The sequence below is a fragment of the Aulonocara stuartgranti genome (assembly GCF_965226115.1).
Source record: "Aulonocara stuartgranti genome assembly, chromosome: 14".
NCBI classification, from domain to species: domain Eukaryota; kingdom Metazoa; phylum Chordata; class Actinopteri; order Cichliformes; family Cichlidae; genus Aulonocara; species Aulonocara stuartgranti.
In genome coordinates, this window is record NC_138950.1 from 9,114,993 (window position 1) to 9,139,451 (window position 24,459).

At 39.4% G+C, this 24,459-nt stretch overlaps 1 protein-coding gene across 2 annotated transcripts in view; it reads right to left on the bottom strand.

The window, feature by feature from the left end:
- The window catches only part of frem2b (FRAS1 related extracellular matrix 2b), a 48,726-nt gene that overhangs the window by 18,890 nt on the left and 5,377 nt on the right, over positions 1-24,459 (bottom strand). For both annotated transcript variants that reach the window (XM_082503119.1, XM_082503120.1), the window contains exons 2-6: positions 23,376-23,465; positions 6,479-6,625; positions 3,033-3,263; positions 899-1,024; positions 123-374 (exon numbers count right to left, since the gene is read on the bottom strand). In XM_082503119.1, the coding sequence (XP_082359245.1) occupies positions 123-374; positions 899-1,024; positions 3,033-3,263; positions 6,479-6,625; positions 23,376-23,465 (846 nt within the window). The remainder of the gene's footprint in view (positions 1-122; positions 375-898; positions 1,025-3,032; positions 3,264-6,478; positions 6,626-23,375; positions 23,466-24,459) is intronic.

Genomic DNA, 24,459 nt, shown 5'->3' on the forward strand with positions numbered 1-24,459 from the left:
ATGAAAAACAGGCAGAAATTGCCTTAAACTGATTCGGCAGTCAAATTTCTTAACCTGCACTGACTATTTGAGACTGGATTGCATTCAACTGCATACTTACGACCAGTGTAATGTAATCTTACCATCATCCATATCAGGAATTATTGTGATTCTCGCCGTGGGAAACTCGGAGCCCAGACAGCCCCCCATGGGCATGCTGAGGGTGACATTGAAGCTCTCCTCGTCTTCGTACAGGGAGTCGTCGATGATGACAATGCGGCAGGATTTTTCTATCTCTCCCTTGTCAAAGCGCAGGATGCTGTGATGGTCCTCAGGCCTGGAGATGTAATCGGAGTAGGACAGCACGGTGGTGGGGATGGTGCCTGTTGCAGAAACTGAGCAGACAGAAAACAGAATTACAGGAAGAAAAATGACGCAACAGTGTACTTTTCGTCACATTAAAAATAATTATTTATGTATGATTTTCATGAACAACGGACCTAAGTTCAAACTAAGCTATAACAGAAGGCAGTGCCTTTCGACTTAATGTCACTCTTTAATGAAAACTTTTAATGCAACATTGATCTTCATCAAGTCAAGTCAGTGATTAAAAGCAGATCAGCATATGGCCTTTATTTTTCCTCTAATGCATTAAGTATCACATTGCACCCACTTTTGATGTGCAAGGAGGAAAGTCATTAGCACTCCAGATGTATTATCAATATGACAGCCTTCATCTTCTGCTTTAAAGATGCCATTTATAGATATTCAGCCTCAGCCTAAATTAGATTTCACCGAGAAGAGGTGATCAGACTGAGTACTGAGAACAGGGATCCTTCTGATGTGGAGGACAGCACTAACTCACTCGAGAAATGACACAATTTATCACAAACATTTCAACACAAAGTTATTGTGTTACCTTGCTGGGTGTAACATATGACCATGAGCTCCTGGCTGACATCCCCGCTTCTGCGTACAGGGATAAGCAGCTCACCTATGTCTTCCTCTATGTTGTAGACGGCGGAGGGTATAAACACTGTCGACTCTGCGCGTGAAAAAAAAAAACATCAATAAAGATATTAGATCATTACTCTGACACGGTGTTTTGTTATGATTTAAGCTAAGTAGCGTCTGAATTGATTTGAGGAAATCTCTTATGTATGATCTAAGCATGATAAGAATAATCTGAAGTGAAATAAAAATGCACTGGCGATAATGAAAGGGGAAACGCTTCAGAATATCAAAGTATGGTTTTGATTATTTGCATCAAAACCCTTCATTAGACAGACGTGTGCGCTGGGACCAACAACAGCTTTCATTACAGCTCTGCTGATGGTGCTTCCATCATGTTTTATCAGACACTATTTGTTGTTTATCCGCAGTAAATATCTCACCTATAATTGGCTTCCACAGGATAATAAATAAACAGTTCTGCTTATTGACCTGGTAACTGATGCAGATGAATATGGAATTTGTTACGTGAAGAATTAAGCTGTTTAGAAAATAATAAGCCCGCATAAATTGGCTAGAAGACGTGAAAGTATAACCTTTTGTTTTCCTTTAAAGTTTTACGGGCATCTCTCTATCTATTTCTCTCCATCTCTTAGCCATGTGTGACATTTAGCGAGGTAATGAGTTTTTATCATTTCGGCCATGAAATCCACAGACAAATGGTTTGTATTCTTCTCAGTAAGTGTCATGTTTGGCCACATTGAAAAGCTATTAGAACTTGAGCTGTCCTTTCCCTTCCTATGCAAACAGTTGCATTGGATTATGCGGTTGCACTTCACCTCTCGTCCCTCTGAGCTATTTTAGTCAGTATGGTCTGAAATTATTTATTTTTCACCGATACAAGTGATTCAATTGGTGCCCTTGGGCTATAAAATTTTTCTGCTCTTAGTTAAAAGAAACATGAAATATAGTTTTAAAAGCCCGCAGAGTATATTTGACCTTCAGAGGTTAAAACACATATTAAAACTTTAGAAACCATGAACAGTGTAATGATATGATAATGGACATGGGCGTATGAAGACGAAGAAGATGTCTGTGCAAGGCATGAAGATACAAAAATAGAACTGCAGATAGATAGCTGTCAGTTTTTTGGAGGGTTTCTTCTTGTTTTTCTCGTGTCTCTGGAGGGGAGGATTGCCCTCCAGAGACACGAGTTTTGCAAAACAAGCTTCACCTAAACACGATCATTAGCTTACACTGTTGACAGCAAATGCTTTGCTTTCACTAGCTGAAGCCCTATGGGATGAGGAGAAACATTATCCATATTTATATCCACATTTGTATCATGCTGTTCTCCGTGTCATCTCTGTTACTGACAAGCTGTTTTAAGAAACATCTGTTCAGTTCTTTAGGCAGTGCCTCGCCCATATTTACAGTACGATAATTTCACATTCAGGTCAGTGCGGCCATCTCTATTTCATATCCCTCTGACACTATGTTACATCTCTAGTGGAAAGAATATACTTTTCTACTTTTTATTGTCTGCCAATCTTCATTTTTGATTCAAGATAGAGTTAGTTCATCTATAATTTCAGTGTACTTGAGATTAAATGCTACATTTAAAATGCTCTGATGTCTTTTTCCAGACCTTAAATTTCCCAAATTAATCCCCTAAACATAAGCATAGCTTAGTATTTGAGCATTTAAGTATTTATTGTCATTGTCAGAGAACAATGAAATTGCGTTGTGTTGTCAACTTTAACCACTTTTGTGCAGTTTTAGTTTACCTAGTTATCCTGTAAATGCATTATCTCGCTCTCTCTTTTTATTTTTTTGAAATTCCTTTTTCATGTTCCAACCTGCAGAGGCAGGGTGCGTATTATTATGCATTGCTATGTGGCCAACTAGTTTATCATGGGTGTGATCAACACAACCATGACAACCACGACATTATTTTTTCTCTGCAAAAATGACAGATCAGCGTTAATGTTCAGACACGTGATATCAAACACTCAGTTACATCAGACATTAATGAAAAATGTTCAGCCCCCCCCAAAAAAAGAAAGAAAGGAAGAATCTCTGGAAGTAAAATCAATACTGACCATCATCGGGGTCCAGGATCTCTACAGTAGCTACCTCTGGGAATTCAAGGGCTGCCATCACCGGCTCAGACAAAACAATCTGAAATGTCTCGGACACTTCATACTCCCCGTCTGACAGGATCCTGACCTTCCAGGTGGCTTTGGTCTGGCCTGGGTTAAACTGCACCTGTTTTTGAGATTTCCCCCGGAAATCTTTGTCCTTTTCTGCAGTGCCATCCTTTGTGCCAATACCTTAGAAAGGGCATTACAAAGTTATTGTTAATTAACATTTGAAAATTCTGTAAAAATGACCTCACCATCTGCCGGCTTTTGTGTTTAATTTTAACATTTTGCTTTGTTTACTGCATGCCCATTTACAAATGTAAATATTTATGTGATTATGAATAGCTATATAAAAGCTGAAAAACCAAACAAACATACAATTAAACTGCTTTTCACCTCCCGTAACACCTGGAAAATCTCACACACCCCAGTTGGTCTAACACAACAATATCTGTCCATATCCAGGGTGCAGTTTCCCGCCACCGTTCTTTGAGATGATCATGGTGGAAATAAACACCATTATCCCTCATGTCAGCCCAGCCTCAGCAGAAGTGGTTGGAGGCTGACTTGCACTGTCTGACCTTCAGCATGAGAGCTGTTTGATGGAGCTTACAGTCACTACTGCTGTGACACTGGCTGGAAGCCTGTTGAGCAGGAGCGCTGAAGCTGGTGAAATGTCACACAGCCATTCCATTGTGTTTGCTAACTGGCCACACAACACACAGCAGGGTTCTGGCAATAAATAAAAAAAAAAAAACCCTAAACAAAACAAGGAATTCCTGCGAGCTGCTGTAAATGCAGAAAACCATAATATCACTGGAAATTGAACCTTTGAGATTACAGGATTTTTTAAAAAATACTGAGCAAGATAGAATTAGGAAAAATTAAATTTCATGTAGTGTTTTTAAATGAAAATAAGAAAGAAAAATGAGTGGATACAATGAAAAAAAAGGTTTAGTGGATCCTGAAATATCGTCAACATTCAAAGAGTATGAAAAGAGACACAATGATGTACTGTTAAGTCAATCTCCTTCAAGCTGGATTGGTTGGTCCCATTCACAGCGGTCACTCTGAGCCTTCGCAGCAGCTGGGCTCACTGTAGCCTCCTTACTGGTGTGAACTGCACTGTGCACATTGGTTAGAGATGAAGCAGCCCATCCTTTGGGTCCTCAGATCAGTGTTCACTCATGCAGGGTTAGGCAAGATAAAATATGCTGTCTTCACTTGAAGGCACTGACCTAAGATCAGGTGGTATTTTATCACAATACCGAGGCAGAGAGTCTGAGGTGCCACATTGCTCTGGTGGCCTGCTTATGCCAGTTAATCCGAACAGTTTGCTACTTTTACTCTGCTATCCCCATCACAGCAGAGGAGGCAGGAAACTATAAATGATCCCTGTAAGAATGACATGAATGCTCTGGGATTTTTTATGTTTTCCGTTACAAGGAAGGACACTACCTTTCTAAGACAGGATATTTGGAGGCGGAATAGTGCAGAGATGTTGAAGCACCAGAATAACTGATGAATAAAATAAAAATAGATATTTTTAACCGAAAAATATAAAGTTCTAAATTGAAACCAATGGCAAGTGCGACAGCATGGATGTTATTGTTGAGAGATGTCAATAAGGTTGTCTAAATGTCTGATGAACTTGAGGCTACCTATTTTTCATGGCTAGAAATAAAAAAACAGAAAATCCGTCCAGGACTATTTGATCAGACAAAAATAGAAGAGAAGATTGCAAATGTATAGATATGGGAAACAGAGACAATAAAAGCATTTATGATATATATTCAGTAAGAGAAACTATTGCTTTTAGTTCTTGTAATTTTTTCTGGGTATCATAAAAGCACGATGGCAAGCTTTGCCTGTACCCCTCTACGGAGAGGTACATCATCCTCTCCCGTCCATTATCATCCACCTTAATGCTGCAGCAGTAACAAGAAAACTTGTTTTTTAAAACCTTAGCACGCAATACCAATAACACAACAGCAATTTTGGACATAATGCAAGCCTTGTTTTCTTTAGGCAATGAAAACAGTGCATCCAAAGTTCAAAGGAGAACTTCTTTAATTGATAATGAAGTCATTAATAAATCAGCACCAGTGCTCCAGAAAATCAAAGCAAACAGCAACTATTTGATTGTTTGCCCAACCTCCTTATAAACAATATTTTGCATCTTTTGTTCTGCATCTTATCAACGTGAACAGGAAAATTACATTAAATCTTGTAATAAGTTTTAGATTTACTTCTTACTCTGATCTACCACATGTATCACATCTTCACTGCAAGTTTTCTCCTCCTCTTTTTCTCACTCTACTGCACCTCTCTAATAAGCGCAAAAGGCCATAAAATAACATTACATAACATATACATTTTATGGCATTTAGCTTTATAATATAAAGATATTATATTTTTATTTCACTGAGTCCCTAAGGTAGAGCAGTTATGCCGTGCAGTGTGAGACACTGTAAAGGTCAGTAAAATTTGCATATCCCCTCAGAGATGTTTCATTAGTCTGGGGGCTCTTGAGCGTACGAAGTTGCAGTGACGGTACAGTAAATGATCCTATGGGGTTTGACCTTCAGCATGAGGCCATTTAATTACACCTCATCTTTATGGACAGAATAAATGGCAGCACTAAAACAGGCTACTAGTGCCAGCTGTAAGAATTCCTGCCACTCATAAATGCTTACAGCAGCTCTTTTTTAAAAAACAGTGTTAACAGTTATTGCTCGTTTAGTTCTGTACACTAGATTGCCTCGACTAACATTTGCAGTGGCACCTCTCCATAGGCTCTAACTTCAGCTGACCTTTCTCATGAGCATGCAGAGTCCCTGAGGGAACATCCTCTGCTATTGTGTGACTGGAACATAAATACCGTCCAGAAAAGAGAGGTAAAAGGTCACGACCCGTGTGACCTTATTGGCTATCTAGGCCAGCTTTGCAATTGTCCTGAAATATAACAATGCGCGTTCGTGTGGGCTTTTGAGTCGGTGAATGCTTGACGATATGGTGGCCTGCGACACTCAAGTAAACAGACTTAAACAAACGGGTGTTGAGAAAGTGAATATCTTCCAATAAGGGCTATATGTTTGCTTCCCTGTGTATTTAAATTTAACTGCAAAACAACTTAACAGACTCTGTGGAATTTGGTGAGTTAATCTTTAGTTAATCCTGGAGCGAAGCAGCAAGCAAATCATCAGTGGTTGACCAAAGAATGCACAAACATGTAACATGTTCAGCATTTATTCCTTTATTATTTTGAAAATATCCAGAATCAGAAAATGGGGAACATTTTTTGTTAAGATAAGATGAACATATTCAACTCCTCTCATTGCTTTTTGGTAACATTTAAGATGAATTAAAGACATTTTAAGTGACTTGATGTAAAATCTGCTTACTGATGAATGATGTCTCTCCCAGGTAGCCCCTACGCTTCAGCACCACCTCCAGGAACTTGGCCTCTTCGTTCACCACGTAGTGTTGTTTCTCTAAGGAGATCCAAGCCCAGTTCAGACGGAACTGTTGGTTCTTCAGTTTGTTGCCGCCTGTTACAAAAAGAAAAAGTTTATTTTTTTTCTTCAAAAAGGACTACTGAGAAATCCTAATATAGAAACACAGAAGAAGACGAATTAAAAACCCTAACCAGGACTAAATGGTCCAAAAATGGGCACATCATTTTGATTCAGAGGTGATACAGAAATTTCAATACCCTCTATTAGGATGGGTTCTTGCATACCCCCAGGTTTTGACTTTGACTTCTAGCCTGCTCTCAGTGAGGGGTATGCGGTGTGCACAGCCCTTAAGCAAAAGGAAAACAGTTTGTGCCATCTAATTGCTTCATTTCTGATTAAGATAAAAGGTGTCTGTTTCTTGTCTGAACTGGGTTTTTTGATCCATGCCTTTTGAAGCTGCACTCAAAGGGCGACGTTATAGTCCTGGAGGGCATGTCTGCAACTATTTGACCGTAAAGACTCAAAGCAGAACCACATAGACAGGCATCAAACGCAGATACACAAACTCCGGCAGACCAAAATGGGCACACATGCACGCACGGACTCATACAGGAACGCATTTTAATATGGTCATTTCCAGTGCGATGGCTGGGAGTCTAAATAATGAAACACAGGTTAATAAAAAAATCCAAATGCATCCACCAGACTGCACAGTTAAATTGTCTGGCTGGTGCTGTAATGGTTGAGGATGGTGAGATGGAGATGCATGAGCCACAGAACATTTGGCAGTTCAGAAAGTAGTGATATAAAAGTGAAATTGTCAGGAGGGACATTGTTCAGAGATTTTAAAGTGCTGCCTTTGCAGATGTTAGGCACAACTGAGAGTCTCAACTCCTCCCTATTCTTGTCGGTACAGCCAGTAAATCTGTCACGTCCAGCAGACCACTCTGCTGTGTCCATTTCCTTCCTAACTGTGAAGGGTAAAACCTATATACATTCACCCTGGGTGTTTTATTATGTGTGAGGGTGCATGCATTATGAGGTTCAGTGACTCTGTGCATGCTTGAGTGGGTGCGCGCACATATTAAATATTCTCTGCACCTGTTACTTTGGATGTTATTGTACATGTTTTCTCGCACTGAGCAACACCAGGCCTTTAATACCCATGTGTTAAATACCCATTTGACAATATGCGGCATTAACTGCTTGAAAGTATAAAAAGTCAGTGTGATGCATGAGGACAAGTAGCAAAAAATATTTATTTTTCCCTCATCTCATAGAAAACTCGTTGTATTATTTATGTCATTAAAATATAATGAACACACTGATTTACTTTGATGTTTTCAACCAGACAGGGTGTTTAAAGTTAAGAAGATAAAGAATGCAGTAAATTCCGAAAGAAGACAGAAGACAAATCAAGACAGATGCTGAGGTTCCTTAAAATTACAGATCCAGATGGAAAGGACTGAACTGTGAACCTTGAGTAGAAAGCAGATTTTCTCTGAGTATTTATTTCTCTGTTTGACAACAGGCATATCTAGTTGACACACAAAAAATGGCCTTTAGTTGACACACAACTTCAAAGCACGGCTGTTTCTCACCTCATTCTGATTCAGAATCGCGTTTTGAAAGTTCAAATACTGTGGATTTCCCTCTGTGTTTAAATTATACTTAAATATGAAAATTGTAGCTATCTAATATTGATCAAAAGGTCTATCTGGCAGTGTAATAACATTTAATCATTTTGTAATGCTAGCATTCACTTGTTTGTCTGCTCAGGCACTATGTCACTGTGGAACACCTCGCTTTTCTGTTTTAGTAGGCAAAGCCACCGGTGCTGATGATGAGATCAAGTAGCTCACAAGGTAAGTGCAAAACATTTGCACCACATTATGACAAAATTTCCATCACTGATCTCAGGACACAAATGGCAATTCCTGAGTGAAAAGCTGTTTGGGAAGTCAATGTGGCATTAAATTTGAACTAATAAAATCAAGCTGTTCAGCTCTGTTATGCTTCTCAGTACACTAGCAGTACAAAAAACAACATCATTTAAAATATAAAATTCTGTGTGCAGAGAAAACATGCTTTTAAAGAAAACTATTGCTGGCAAAATACATCAAATATTACATATGTAACACGTAACTTTTATTAAGTGACAGTACAACATCCTATGGGAACCTGACACACATTCTTGAGGTCTACCACAGTGTAGGCTTTCTGCTTCCTGTGTGTTCCGCATTATTCTTCTGGAGACAGGTGACCTATGTATGACAGGGCCTCCCTACACTATTTGGATTAAAGCCAGCAGCATGTCACTCATGCCACCAATAAACACTGTGTGTGTGATCTCTGAGCTGTGGCGCCTGTTCTCCACGGAAGCAATGGAAGCAGAGGTTTTGGCTAGTCTTCTGCCACCATTTGTTTATCTGAACCTTACATTAGATAGAGTCTATGTAGGTATAGAAAATGAAGGTAACATATTATTTGCACACTAAAATATTCAGCTAGAGAGTGGAACAGAATATAGTCAGATGCACACCAATTCATGTTCTGTTTTGCATAAGTATTCACATGACACTCAAAAAAGTGCCTATGCAACAAACCGAGCCTCAAGGAGGATTTTCTTCCCTTCTTTTTCAGGATCACTCACATTAAACACCTGTTCACCTTCAGCGTTATTCACAAACTTGAACAAGCTCTATTAATTATTCACTTTCCCTATCCATAAGAGACCGAGGACGACACAGCACTGACCCGCACTTTCAAACATCAGAAGAAAAATATTTATGTTCACAGTTTATACCAGAGTATATTATAGGTAGAGTCCCAGAATGACATTAGAAAACGTTAAGTTTAGCGTTCCTCAAGGTCTTGTTAAGCTTTAGTATGGGCTTCAGGGAGTGGAGGTGCTCATTTCCAGAAGACCACTTCACTCCCCTAGATTTCTTTCTAATTAAGATAAGCAGGGGTTGGACTAATTCCACTTCAAAGAGGCCCAAAGGAAAACATCCAAGTTAATCTTTAACTAGGTCTCACAGTAGTGAGACAGAATTTAGTGAATATCTGTATCACTTATGTTTGGGTCTGCTCTGCAGCGCTAGTCTTAGATTTAATATTAGACCATATTTCCACATTATCCTTATTTTTCCTGGATAATCTTAATGAATTCACCAGATTGACAAACTGCCTTTGTTCTGTCTTTGTTAGTTTCACAGTATGCCTTTAAGCGCTGGCAGTGGATGTCACTCTAAATATTAGAGATAACTGTCAGACTCTGCAAACAAGCACTTAACTACAGCCAACCTCATACATGAACCATCTGAGAAACCCTCTTGTACAGTTCATGTAGCTGCTGTCCGTTCACATAGTGGATGCGTGATGAAGGACAGAAGCCTTTTGAGTGGGGCCAAAGAATGTGAAAGGCTGCACTGTGCCAACTTACAAAATGGTCTCCTCCCTGCATACATGTTGCAGTCAGCCCTTATTTGGTCGCCGTCAAGCATTGCAGGCCAGAGTGCCCCATGGATTCAGCCAGGCAGACAGATAGGCGGCTCTTTGCCCACAGAGTTGCACTGCGCTGATTATGAAGGATAAACTGGGACTAACTGATGAATCCTTTTAGACTCAAAAGACAAAATGTATCTAAAAATAAATGTACTCTAAATTCACTGTCATGTAATGGAATAGACTGGCATTTATACAGTGCTTTTGAGGTGTTGCTGAGCAATTTACACTATAAGCCACATTCACCTTTTCACTCATATTCATAACGCATTTTATTCTGTGTATTTAAGCACTAGCTGTGTCTATCTTACATGCACATGGCTAATTTATAATCTAAGATGCAGACTTTGGAAGCAGAAGCCAAAGGACCTGAGGGAACTCCAAAAGGGACATGAGGAACATGAAACGTCAACACAGACAGTCTGTGCTAATCAATCCTCCTTCTCTTTCATTCTGCACATATCAGCACTGCAATGTTAATAAAAATATAGCTCGATAACTAATTGTGCACCAAACCTGCAAAGTAATTTAAGTGTTTTGGTTAGTTGTGTTTCAAAGCTTCCGAGTGCAATTAGACCCCACTACAAGAAAAAGCCACAAGAGCTTTTCAATGTATTTATTTATTTTTAATTTATTAATAAATGCATGAAATAACTTGTAAAGTATAACTTCACAGCTCTGTACAGCTATCAGAGACTGAAGGCAGAGCATGTTTAAGTGCAGAATAACATTTTATTTGACTTTTATGCATTTATATGTTGGAGAAAAGCCAAGAAATAAATATTTAAGGAATGAGTTCAAATGTATTTCATATGCAGATGTTTCCAACTACAAACTCTGCTTCAGTGTTGCACAGATAATGGTTTTCTACACTTCATTTGTTTGCGCTGGTGTGGATAACAAAATGATGTTTCCACACCTGCAGTGCGAGGCATAAAGTCTCCTGAAGCAATTTGCTAAACCAAATTCATTCATACTATTAATCAGTGCCTCTAAAACATTATCATGCAGTCCTATTTTTCTTAAATCACCAGCAGCAAAAAAAAGAAAGAAAAAAACAATAACAAAAAAAACCCCAACTACTGTTCGTGCCATCTTTTAATTAGCATCAAAAAATGTCGGTAAGTGTAAATCAGTTTGTCTATTCAACATGTGGATCATTAGCAAGACACCTCATCTAATGATCAGGCTGCCATCAAGCTTTGAGGTAATTGGCTACATTTGGTGAATATTTATGGTCACACTGAAAATTGCTTTGAATAATTTGGGTTGCTTTCTCAATCTTACAGCTAGGTTAAAATTTCATCAGAATCCAATGTGTCCTCAAAGATGTAATCATGCTATTTATTTTATCTCTAGTGTGTAATCGATTTTATGAAACCAGGGTTTTAGCGATTTTAGTATAATCGTCTTTAATTAATTTGCATAATGGAGGCAATGTCGCCTTTGAGAACATATAAGTCAAGAGACAAATCAATACCTAATTTTCTTTCAATGGTTAATTTCTGTGATGGAAAGCAAACATGTTATATAATCATCTCCTATAAAATGACCTTTGCTTTTAGGTCCATGGTGTGTGAGACTATACCAGCATACTTTTCACCTCTCCAATTAAGGGAAAAGGGATTTAATAATCCTGTTGAAAGAAAAAAAGCACATGGCAGAGTAGAGAAAGAGAGAGAGAGCGATATGGTCTAATCTCCCTAAGCCTTGTATGCACAGTAACGAGTGGAGAGCTGGCCATGGCTTGAAAGATTTAGAATGGTTATGATTTCACAGGTCCTAAACCCTTTTCTATAAGCACAGACTTTCAGGGAACTGGTCTGCCATAAATCTGGCCACTCCAGCAGCGTCCCTTCTGGCTGCTGTTGCCTCTGTGTCCACTCCAACACACTGTGGTCACTCTGGGGCAAGATTTGTGAATGCTGAAAGAAAGGCGAGAGGTGCTTTTGTACAAAGGTGCCAGGTCAGAGAGCCATGCAAGGCTTAAAGCAAGCAATGCTTTGCTCTCAGTAGGGAAAGTTCTTCGAGATTAACATCTGAACCCAAAGGTGATTAAATTCTCAGAGCTCTTTCCAAATTTGAAGTGTAGCAGTTAGAATTACCTGTCCTTAGTGACTAAATCCTGATTTTTTTTAAAGCTGTTTAGAAGGTTAATGTCTCCTTATTGCATTACATCTCTGCTCTGAGACTTTATGGGGTGACAACTATAACTATGTTGGCCATGATTGGATTACACTTAAAGGCATTTTTTTTAGTTTCATAAAACATTTTACAAAATCTAAACAGAATCAAATTATCAGCTCCTCACAAGAATCAGAAAATTAAAAAAAAATTCTACCCAGCATCTGCAGAATGAAATTCAAAACACTTAACATCATGATTTCAATACTCTCTTCTACCCTGTTCTTGACACTAAGGATCCTTTTAAGCAGTCATCCTGTTTACACTTTTTGATTCCTAATTGCAGCACCAGGTTGTTGTGGAAACTGCACAGTGAGCCACTCGCATGTGTAAAAAGGCAATGAGCAATTCCCAGAGCTCCTATTTCAGACGAGGCTCCTTTATTCATCCCCAGGAAAGAAATGTGGCAGAGGAAGTACAGTTCAATGTGACTGTAGGGAATCTCTGGGAATCTTCTTCACACTCCAGTGTCTTCACACACTGCCACAAATGATGTCATTTGTGGGTGCAGATATCACAAAGACACATGAGAATAACTGGTAAGAATACATTTTTGGAATAAAAACATCCGTCGTAAAACGTCTACTGTATTTCCAGTTTCAAAGTCACAAATCTGCCTGTATAAATTCAGATCATTTATACATTTATATGTTGGCAGTTATGTTGACAATTAATTAAAATCTAACATCCATCTTACAAATTAAATGTTAGCAAATTATTGCCATCATTTAAAGGTTTATTATTCTCAAATATGTAAGTTCATAAATTATTTATGAAAACATTTAAAGAGTTATCAAGTTCAGAGTATAGACTTGCATGGGCAGCTCCAATTTCCAGTTATCCTGACAATAGACAAATGTACCATTTCTAAAATTTACAAACCACTGACATCTCATACTGCAAATGAAAACATTCAGGCTTTTTATATCAATCCTATTAGCCTTGGGAGGAAATATTAGTTCAATTAGAATATTTCCAGAAATCTTAAGAAGCAGCATGAAGCCAACTCTGCAGTGCATGTCTGCACTTTGTGATTTTACAACATGGGGCACTGTGCCAAGCACTCAAGGTGAGGACTTATTTCTATAGTTTTAGAGGTACTTTTTGTGTTTAGGCATGTTGACAGGATAGTAAAACAGACAGGAAAGTGAGGACACCCAGGCCGCTGCAGTAGTCTTTCAGCATATGGGTGAGCTATACCAGTGCCCAGGACCTCTATCATGGCTTTACGGCTAATACTTTCTACATTTTTCTTATATTTGATGAAAATACAGTGCGTAACAAAATCACGATCGACATAGATTTCAAGTTATAAATTTCAATATATAAAGATTTAACAAATGTTTAGAAATTTAACCATGAAAGTTAATACACAGGGAATTTAAAGTGCATCACATTTCTGAAGGATATCTCTTTCCAAAAGAGGTATCAAAGCCTCTTCTGAGGGCTTTGTATATTTTGATTGTATAGGTGAGCTCAGACAAAGTATTCATTGATTGCCCTTGAATAGCATTCCAGCCTGTCGAAGAGGACGTGGCCTCGAGTGTCTTAATTAACAGTCAGCCACACGGTTTACGGAGCATAAGCCTGAACTCTCAATAGCAAGGGAAGTTACAACAAAAGGCTGAATTAGCAACTACAGGGCTTTTTTTCAACATTCACAAGTAAAGGTCACAGTGGATTTCAAATCAGGAGTTCTTTGCTCATTACCAGTCAATTATGTACAGTATGAACACCGTGGCGCATAAGCTGCTGAGGTAGATGTGCAAATCTTCTGTGACCTGCTGAAAAAGCTGCGTGAAGTGAAGCTGGTGCCAAAAATTGTTTTAGCAAGCCTTTGAGTTCCGTTTACATGGAGTTATTTTTTTTAAAAAAAACACCTTTCCAAATAGCATGCTGTAAAGAATACAAGAATAACATGCCTTTTGAGCTTATCTTAGCCTCAACCTCAGGCAGAAGAAAATGTGTCTGCCTGAGCTTACATTGTTACAGGTGCATATGCAAAATGTATCCCAACTCTCAAATACTGCTGGCGACTGAACAGAAGAACAAAGGTAGCAAAATAACAAGGAGGTACAAGGCTAAGTGCGAATATGGGAGGGAAAACAAAGAAACATAAGGATGCAGGAAGACAGGAGTTGACAAAGAGAGGGGGGGCGTGCTTTTTCTTGACCCTTGAATGCTCAGTGTTTGCTCTCTTGTCAGACCGAATAATGGTGGACTGTTTGCTGAAAGCAGCAGTGTGAGACCACAGAATAAAAAACCCCATCCCAGTCCCCCAGACTCATGCGCTCCATACTAATAAAGCCGGGCATTTCTCGAGTCTGTTGGTCCGGCCTCCATTGGCTTCGGCTATAACAACATGTTTCAGCTGCATTTCACAGTTGTTACTTGCAAATCCTCACATGTAGTAAAGCGTTTGCCTTGGAGCGAAATGCTCCCTAAAAAGCTGAAATGGTAATTCCTAAAGAAGTGTTAAATAACTGTTGGCCCTTTGTTTATGATGGATGAAAAGAAGCCATTGAGTAGAACTGTGCAAACCTGCATTTTAAAGATAAGCATGCTGTTCTGCATTCATGAAAAGAGCGAAGAAAATGTCTAAGGACTTAGTGTTGTTATTGTCTTCTCCTTTTAATATTGGACTGAAGATTAGTCTGTGCAGCAGAACAAGCCCTGGGTTAAAAAATATTTGCTGGCATGTTAAAAGAAGAGTACTTCTAAGGATGCCTGCAACATTTAATATAGGCAATCAAATGGATTTTTCTTTTTTTTTCTGGCCTTTGAATCATTGTCAAAATAGCTTCTGGAAGTCTTTGTTGGCGAAAGTGAACCTTATGATATGAAAACCGACTTCTGGTACAAAGTCAGATACACTCTTGTCGTTGCATGGATGAGTTCTGTGCTGCAAGACCTCTATTCGGAGTATACCACATTGCATAATACTATCATTTAAATTTATTCTCTTCTGAGACCACTGTGTTGTGTGCTACCACATAAAAGCACACAGTGTTGTAGGGAGCACAATTACCTGGCATCCCGTGGAATGGAATAAAGTAATGCGATGTAATGAATCTGAATATTTCTCAGACTGAAAACTATTAGACATGAAGGACAAGAGATGAATGTTGGAGTTACAAGAGAGCAGAAATGTCATTCTTACCTTCAGATTGCTTTGTTAAATTTCACACTGAATATTCTTTAAAACATTATCACCTCTTTTTAAAGTTGAAATGAAATCTGCACCTGATGTTTCGAAGCTTTAATCGCACCATATTTTCTGCTCATACATATGACTTATTAACCACTGATCACGTTTGAAGTAATGTTTGGTGGCGAGGATAGTGGCTTTAGCCAGTCGCCTGAAAAAATAAGCAGTAAAATGCAACCTCTTTACCAGACTGCTCAGTTGTCTCAACTTGCTTCCTTTGGCCTTTATTTCTGTCTCTTGTCCCATTTTCTTGCTAATATGTAACTCTTCACTTCACTCCAAGCTCATGTGCTGGAAAACCAAGATAAGCCCATGCATGGTCTAGTTAATTTCTGGCAGCAAGACATTCCTGAGTTTTCTTAATGGGGGGAAGGGTTCATCTGAGTGCTGGACATTTCCACGGCTGTCTTTGAATTATTTTTGTGCTTCTCAAACTGATATAAGCCAAAACAAATTTTAGAAAATGCAATGTAAGACAAATAACTAAGAATTGATTCACATATCAAATGCAACTTTTGGTGGGACATATTACTTGACCAGTAGTGGAAAAATACTGATATGCACTGCCTTCAGCTCTGTAAAAAAATATAAGAGAATAGATGAAGTGAGCGACGGGAATGTTGTCTGAATTAAATAACCATAGTTTGAGGCTGTCATACATTCCTTGAAATGGAGAGAAGCTTGATACTTACTGACTACATAACATTTCTTCACGGCTAATCAAATCTATAGCAAACTCTAAATCATTTATATTCATATGTAGATCCAGCTGAATTCATGCAGAGTTTACCTACTACATTTGCGCTCTCACACCTTGTCAACACAGGCAGTGTTTAGAGAGTGAAGTGCACATCAGCACATTCATGCCGTCGCTACAGGCGACAGGAAGCAGCTTGACGCCTTGCCCTCACCAATACAGGGACCAACAAAGCACTTCAATCTTTCATCTCCTATGACTACCCCCCCACCTCCCAATCCATTTCTCCACACGATGACTCCTCATATCCTGAGTATCAGGCTACACTTATAGAAAGGAGTTGATGGTGAGTGGGAGCTTGATCAGAATTCCCAAAGGGTTTCATCAGCACCTTTCATGAGACGAGAGCCCAGAGACACACTCCTACCATGTGCGAAAATAAAAACCTTCTCAAGTGAATCTGTGTCTAAATGCGTATCATCTTCAGTTCCTCTCTACTGTATATATTTCCCTTGCATATTTATATACTAAACTTATTCTTATTCTTCTTCTTTCGGGTGATCTGCCTCCTCCTCACCCTGTCCCTAATATCCTCTTCTGTCACACCAACGCTCTGCACGTCCTCCTTCTACTACATCCTTGAATCTTCTCTGTGGTCTTCCACTTTGCCTCCTGCCTGGTGGTTCCATATTCAACATATTGTGTCCAATATATCCACTATCACTCCCTTGCACCTGTGCAAACTATCTCAGCCTTGCCTCTCTAACTTTGTTTTCAAACCACTCGACCTGAGCTGTCCCTCTGATGCACTCATTTCCAAAGCTTGGCCTCCTGTCTTTTCATTAGTGCCACTGTCTCTAAACCAAACATCTACCATCAGACCATCCTTTTCACTGTTGCTTCTATCCATCACAAATCACAGCTGACACTCATCTCCAGTCACTCCACCATGTCAATACGCTCTTCTTCACCTCCCGTGTACATGGTCTGATTTGGATAGCTGACCTCACCTATTTAAACTCATCCACTTTTATTATTTCTACTCCTTGTAGGGTCACTGTTACATCCGTCTCTCTCTCTCTCATTCACACATATGTATTCTGTCTTGCATGTACTACTTTTCATTCCTCTTCTCTCCAGAACATACCTCCACCTCTGCAGGCTCAGTTCCACCGTGCCACTACTCTCGCTACAAATTACAATCTCATCTGCAAACAATATAGTCCAAAGAGACTCCTGCCTGACTTCATCTATTAATCTGTCTATCACCAGTGCAACCGATCCGTGATGTATTCGCACCCCTAACTTGAACCCCTCTGTCCCTTCTCAATAATATGCTGATGATATCACAATGAAAGAAGCTGGTGTTGTTTCTGCTCTACATCACAGCACTCTAATCAAAAGAGACAACAGCTTGAAATCAAAGACAAAGCCGTTATCAATTAAACTGTAGCTGATGCCAAGCATCTTGATGAAACATTTTAGCAGCGCCAGCCTCATCTCTGATTATGAAATCAGACAGCTGGCCCAGTGATGGAAAGACGGTCAATGCTTTGTGTACGCGAATGTGAACGTGCATGAAAAATGTGTACAAAGGAGGTGCAGCGTGCAAAGGGCTCCAATCATGAAACCCAAGTATAGCTGGAGAGAGTTGTGACACACTACAGCCTCGGCCCAGCTGTCAGTGGTTTATCATGCGGCAGGGCGGAGAGGAGCAGCTCTGGTCCACTGCTGGGATTCAGGGGCCAGAAACACATTATCCAGAGTGATTTTTCAAAAGTGAACAAAAGCTCTACTCCTGTGAAAAGAGAGTTGTTACAGCAGCAACTGTAGCATCACAAACACTCAGATTCCCTGCTGTTTGTCAAAACAGTCCCATCGGGCGATTTCATGAGGCCAAAAATCACACAGGACACATCGCAGAGCATGAAAAGAAAGTGATATTTTATATTGTGACATAATAACGCAAAATAAATTCCTGAATAGTTTAATTTGACCTAAAGTTTATTTCCTTTTTGTTCTGCCCCTGTTATATTTATTTTAAGTATGACTCAATTTGTCTGGGGCCGTCCTAAAACCCGATGACACAAACTTTAACCCTTTTTTTCCACATAATGGGGATTTTCACCAGAGGAATCTCAGTTCTGCTAGACTGATAACCTAAGGCAGCAATGACGACACACATCATCATTCGGAGAACAAGCCTGGGCCTGAGGTTTCTATACTTTTGGGAATTTGCCTTTGCTTTGTTAACCTTGGCAACATACACTTTGGCAGCACATAAAGACAGAGAGAGCAAAATCATCAAACAGGGTTTCCCTTCTGTTTTCTAATGGGAAAATTAAAGCAGATCAGAATAAATCAGTAAGTTCCCTAGATGTTTAAGCAACAAATCACCCACATTCTTTGCTGTAATCAGCACAAACACCACAATGAAAAATAAATGTGACATTGTCATGGCTGCTCCAAATCATTATCTATCATTAATGGATTTGGTGTTCTCTTTTTCTGATGCATTTGAGGCAGCAGAATATGCCTTTTGGACTAAATATAGATTGTAAATACGGAGCTGTAATCTGCACTCAGGAGCAAAATGAACAGCAATAAAAAAAAGGAGGCACAGCACTAACAGACGGCCTGAAAGTGATCCAACAGACTTGGGCAAAGAAATCTGAACAAAAAAAAAAAAGAGAATTCATTGGCTTATTCAGTGCCTAAATCATTTCAGAACAATGAAACCTCTTGAAACATATTTAGGCGTTCCTGCCTCGGAGAATTCTACTATCATCTTTTCATCATCAATAAAAGCATTTTAATCTTTTTTTTAAAAAGTATTTCGCTGGCTCAAGACTGCTAGATAACAGCGAATGTTTGATCCCCTCACAGATGAGCACAGGTTTTTCATCTGTTTGGTTAGTCGCAGCAGCTCTTTGCGGATATGCTTTCATTTAAGTCGTCTCTATGCTTCATACACACATTAAAGGAAAGCAAACTTGCACATACACCTCGTTATGCTGTGCTGAATAGAGAAGGCTGCTGCTGGGTGGTAAACATTGCAAATATAACTGCAATGCAGACTAGTGAGAAAATTATAACACAAAGTTAGCTGCTGACGACATAAGGGACGCAAATCACTCTCCAACTAAAATGATTAGTCTAAATCCATTCTGTAATTCAGTTTTTCAGCCCCAAAGTGCAGCAGCTGTGCCTCAGGAACAGCTCTGTAATCAAAGCCCAGATGTTTTATCAGTAAATGCTTTTTCCATAACAATAAAATGACTTCACCTATTTTATTGTCTGCAGCACAGCTGGACTGTGAAGAAAACCGAACACCCTGAAACCCCTTTAAACTATCACTACAACGAGACCAGCTATGTAATTTGCTGAAGCTTAAAGCATACTTTATGAATATGATTCATACCAGTGGTCCCAAGGACAGAGGAATGTTATACCCCACAAGAAAGTATAGAAGAGACAGTTTCATTAATAGCAGGCTAGAAACGCTGCAAAACTGCAGAGTCATCTCCTGTGCGGTGATGGGGATATTATAGCATATAGCTATACTAACCTCACAACTGCATGTGAGTGCATGTTCTACACTTACTTTTGTTGTACTCTAGCACGCAATGGGGAGTAAGATAATCCCCCCCCCCCAAGCCTGGAATTAGGAGGGGAGACAAAGAAGATGGAGTATGCACCCATTGTCACAAGAGATTACACACCGATAACATGGAAGTTATGTTGACAACATACATATCAGATGTTACTGCAGGTGAAAAATGGTTTGGAGGATTTATTAGGTCGAGGTATGCACGGTGACCTGAACTTATCTTGTTACACGAAGAAGAAATAACAAACAAAACACGCTTGTAGAGGTGGGCTCTGCAGACATGCACCCTATTGTCTCTTTCCATGTGAGAAAATGTGTTCCAGACAGAAAGTGATTCTATTTTTCTTTTCACTGCTGACCCATTTCACTAGAAATTATTGACTTACATACTCTATGCTTCTTACAGCGAACGAGTCTCATTAGTCAAATGAGGAAAACATGGACATTTTGTGCATGCCTGCAGAGTTTGACCTTAAAAATATGTTTCTTTTCCCAAACTATTAATGATCTTTTGCTGCCTTTTTGTAGCTCACTTAAATAAAAATAAAAAATAAAAATGCACTGAGCGCCTGGAATAAAAAACAAAGAGTACTACATTGTGTCTGTCATTAAGAACATTTGTGAGGTTGACTGACTGGCTGGAAGCAGACAGGGAATCAGCTCCATAAACAACTGCCTGGGAATGCGAGGGCTCGTGTGTGCTCAGGTAAGCTCACCTGAATGCAACTGAATCCCTAGGAGACAAGGGGAGAGCTGGAGTCCATCAAAACACAACAATTAACTGAGTTAGAATAACAAGGGCAGCACACATACAGGCACACAGATACAACCCCCCCTCCGAAAAAAATCGACATTCCATTTGGGCAACAGTTTCTTCAAAACAGCAGACATCTCTACAAGTTAAAATGTGTGAATTTAGTCATTTGGAATGATTAATTTAAAGCTCTGACAAGGATGACAAAAAATTATACACAAGCATCACTGGTAACATTCATCCTGTGGTCTCCTTTTTGGCAAAAACACCTTAAATGCAGCTTTAAAAGCCAGCAGTATCAACTTTAAGATGCTAAAGAAATTCAAGAGGAAAATAAATCAGATTAAAAAAAAATGCACAAATCATTTGTAGACCACTGCACATAAAATGCAGCATAATTTGGAAGTAAATTCAATATTATTCTGTTTTTTATACACTAACAGGATTAAAAGTTGTAATTTGTAAGAAACTCTATTCACTAATTAAAAATGCTAAGCACTTTGGGATGTGGCCCAGTTGTTTTTACTTGTAGTAAAAAGCCCATCTCCTCTCTTTATGTGGCCGAGTTAATCAAGTGAAACCGCCTAAATTGCACAAACATAATTAATCAAGGTAAACAAAATATCTGCCTGCTTAAAGCACAGGTCATTACTTTAGTCGATACTCTAATACAACTGTGCTACACAATGGATGAGAGCGAGTCAGGTCTAGCACAGTTTCACATTTGGGCTCTGAACTCACCATTTACAATTAGAAACATGTAGAAGTCAGAAAATACATTGTTGCAAAGAGGAACTGACGCTCTGGCAGCTCAGATTAAAATCCAACACTGTACCCTGGTTAACAAGACAACCCATCTATTAGGAAAACTATGATGTCAGCTTCTACAATTAAAGCAAGCTTGTGGTTAGAAGTGAGACTGCCATAAGTATTTAGATGGAGCACAATGAATGGCTTTGCACTTTCCATTCATCCTCCTTTGTGAGAATACATGCCGGGAGTAAATTAGCGTACTGCCCTGTAATAAGTGCAGACAGTCACTTTATGTTTGGACTGACAATGGAACCAGAAGAAATCCTATAGGCCTTTGTGTGGTGTACTAAAACCCAATACATGACCTCACCTGGAAGAGGGAAAAACAGTAAATAAATAAATCCAATAGCTTTGCACATGTGCTGTTTAAACAATGACCAGCACGCTTAAGCACACAAATTATGGTAATCAGAAGTCAGCAGCAGGCGCATACTCGAAAATGTGACTACATTCACAGTTCGTCACAACTATTGGCATAAACCCGTGGAATCTCACTGAACAGCTGCAACATGAAAAGCAACTTTTCACACTCATAGCATTGCCAAGTGCATTTGGTAAATTTCCCAATGAACTTGAAGCGAGAAAGAGAATGTTTTCCACTGCTGAACATGACATAGTGCAGCTGTGTGCCAGTGTACGGCATTCAGCTCCTCCACAACACGGCTGTTCAAAGAGCTGCAGGCTCTGTCTAGGGATTTAGGGCAGCCACCAGCCCAGCTTAAATCTTATTAAAAAAAAAAATCTTCACTGATTGCCTCAAAAACTGCACTGCAGTACGTGGTGAGTCCTTATGGATCAGCCATCCAATGAGATCATTCATCAATTTGTTAAGCTCTTTAGGTGCCACTATAAAGTACAATTTTCATATCAAAGAATGACATTTTAGAGAGGTGCACTGTATCTGATAGTTGCCATTTTATGCTTTGTTTTGTTTGAGGACATAACTATGATTGAGGACGGAATAAGACAAAAGCTGTTTTGAAGTCTCGCAGTGAGCGCTGAAAGGAGTGAATCTAATTGCCAGTCTGGAAGATAAACTACCAGTGTGGGGATATGTGTGTCATCAAGCATCAAGCAAGGTACACAGAGAAAGAAAGTGACAAAGAGGAAGAGAGGCCCACAGAGATCCATTAAAACAAAACAAAAAAAGAAAGCCCAAGTGAGACAATAATAAGGGACTGAGCCCTCACTCAGCAACAAAAAAATCTGCATGGGCTCAACTGCTGATATTCAGTACCAGCTCCTGCATTTGAGTCATCTCTTATTAGCACCCCATCCACCTGTTGAGATTGATTTTAACCTGTCAAATATCAAACCGAAGGCACGGAAAATGAGAAATGAGAATGGGAGCTCGCCGAGGTGCTTGTGGGAAAAGAGGGCCCCTATTAGAGCCGTCCTTTGTGCTCACTCATCACAGCTGAAGGATAGCAGAAAGGACACACTGTCAGGCACACTGCTTCTGCTAATCGGCAACACCGGCATGATTGCCTCAAACCATTCACAGAGCCTGCGTCTGATTACATATCTACAGCTCTACTAATTAGTAACTGGCTAAATCAATCATTACTTTCTAAAAAATAATGAGCGACTACATTAGGTGCTAAAAGACTGACCTACCTATGGCATCATTTGCAGTAGGACAAACTAATGAATATACTAATAAATATTTGAATAAAATTTTAATAGGCGTAAAAGATCTAATATTCCTTTTTTCTCCGAAATGCTGGTGGAATGAAATTCACCAGAGCATAAACAAAAGCTACCCAGAAACAGTACATCTTTCCTTCTATTTCACTGCATGCCTGTTATCTCACTTACTTAAGCTGAAATAATGGAAATCTCTGCAATCTTTGCAGATGCCTTTTGATTTGTAATTCTGCCTAATTAGGCACATTGTTGAGTGGATTCAAGCCTTACCCTTCTTAGAGAAATCTGAATTTATTAAACAGCAACAGCGTGACAAATTCACTGTAACATCCTCAAAAGTGAGCGTGTCACAGACTCATTTCAAATTTAACGGCTATCACTCAATATAACTCCAAGAGTGGATGTTTAAATTGAGGAACTTACCGCTGTCCTCAATGGAGAAATGAAAGATGTCGTTTGTCGCGTTGTCCCCATCCCTCAGAATATAGCATATGCTCATGTCGTCAATTTCAGCTGAAAAAGAGCACATTTACATAAGTACAAGAAAAATCCTGCTCACAAAATTTTGCATCAGCTATTTGGCAAAAACAACTAACAAAATATGTTCAGTTTGTTCCTATCTACTTGTCAGTGTCTTTGTGCCTGTGTGCCTAAATGTGCACGCTGACAGCACCAGGGGAATCCGAGCAAAAAGAACTGCCTGAAAGGGCTGTAAACAAATAAGACTCTTGAATGATGCCGGACATTAAGACCAGCTTGACTCGTGGGATGCCATCACAGCAGTCTGTCTGCTTGCCATCTTGATAGCGTGGTGCTAGACAAGCTTCCTTATAGCACTAAAAACTGCAAAGTTTCCACTTGCTGCGTTCAATATTTTATGTCAGAATATCTCCCTTCAAAGGGACAGATGCATACAAATGTGTAGCCTAAACTTTCAAATGCCCAGGAGATAGTGTCTTTATTTACTGTCTGTTTACTCTTGTGAGAACTCTTGAAATATTGAACAGGCCTCTAGGGGAAAGCATCTCACAGTGGCTTAGTAAATAAAAGCAGGGAATACGTGGATATTGACTGTGGCTGCTATCCTGATATTTACCATTACCAAGACACCCCTCTGGTCTGTTTGAAATGTAACTTCTGTACTGCACCATGTTATTTACAAAGCCAGTGATTTGCTGGGAGCTAGAATACCGCATCTCTCTCCCTCTGACATGTTTGCATGTTCACATTATTTATCATCACGTCTGTAATTCTCTTGTCTACTGTTATATTCCTCTGGTAAAGCACAAACCACCCTAAGTTTCCTCCAAAGTGAAATGTTTTAGGCACTGTTTGAAAAATGCTCTCCTCCAGAGCGAACTAGTCAGCCTGAGGCACTAGCATACTTCTTTCTGTAAACAGGCGCTCTCTAGAGTGAAAACAAAAAGTTTATGATTTTTAAGACCATTGGAGTAAGGCCATTTAAAAGTCTAAGTAAAAGCAGGGTAAGATTAAATTCACATCAGAC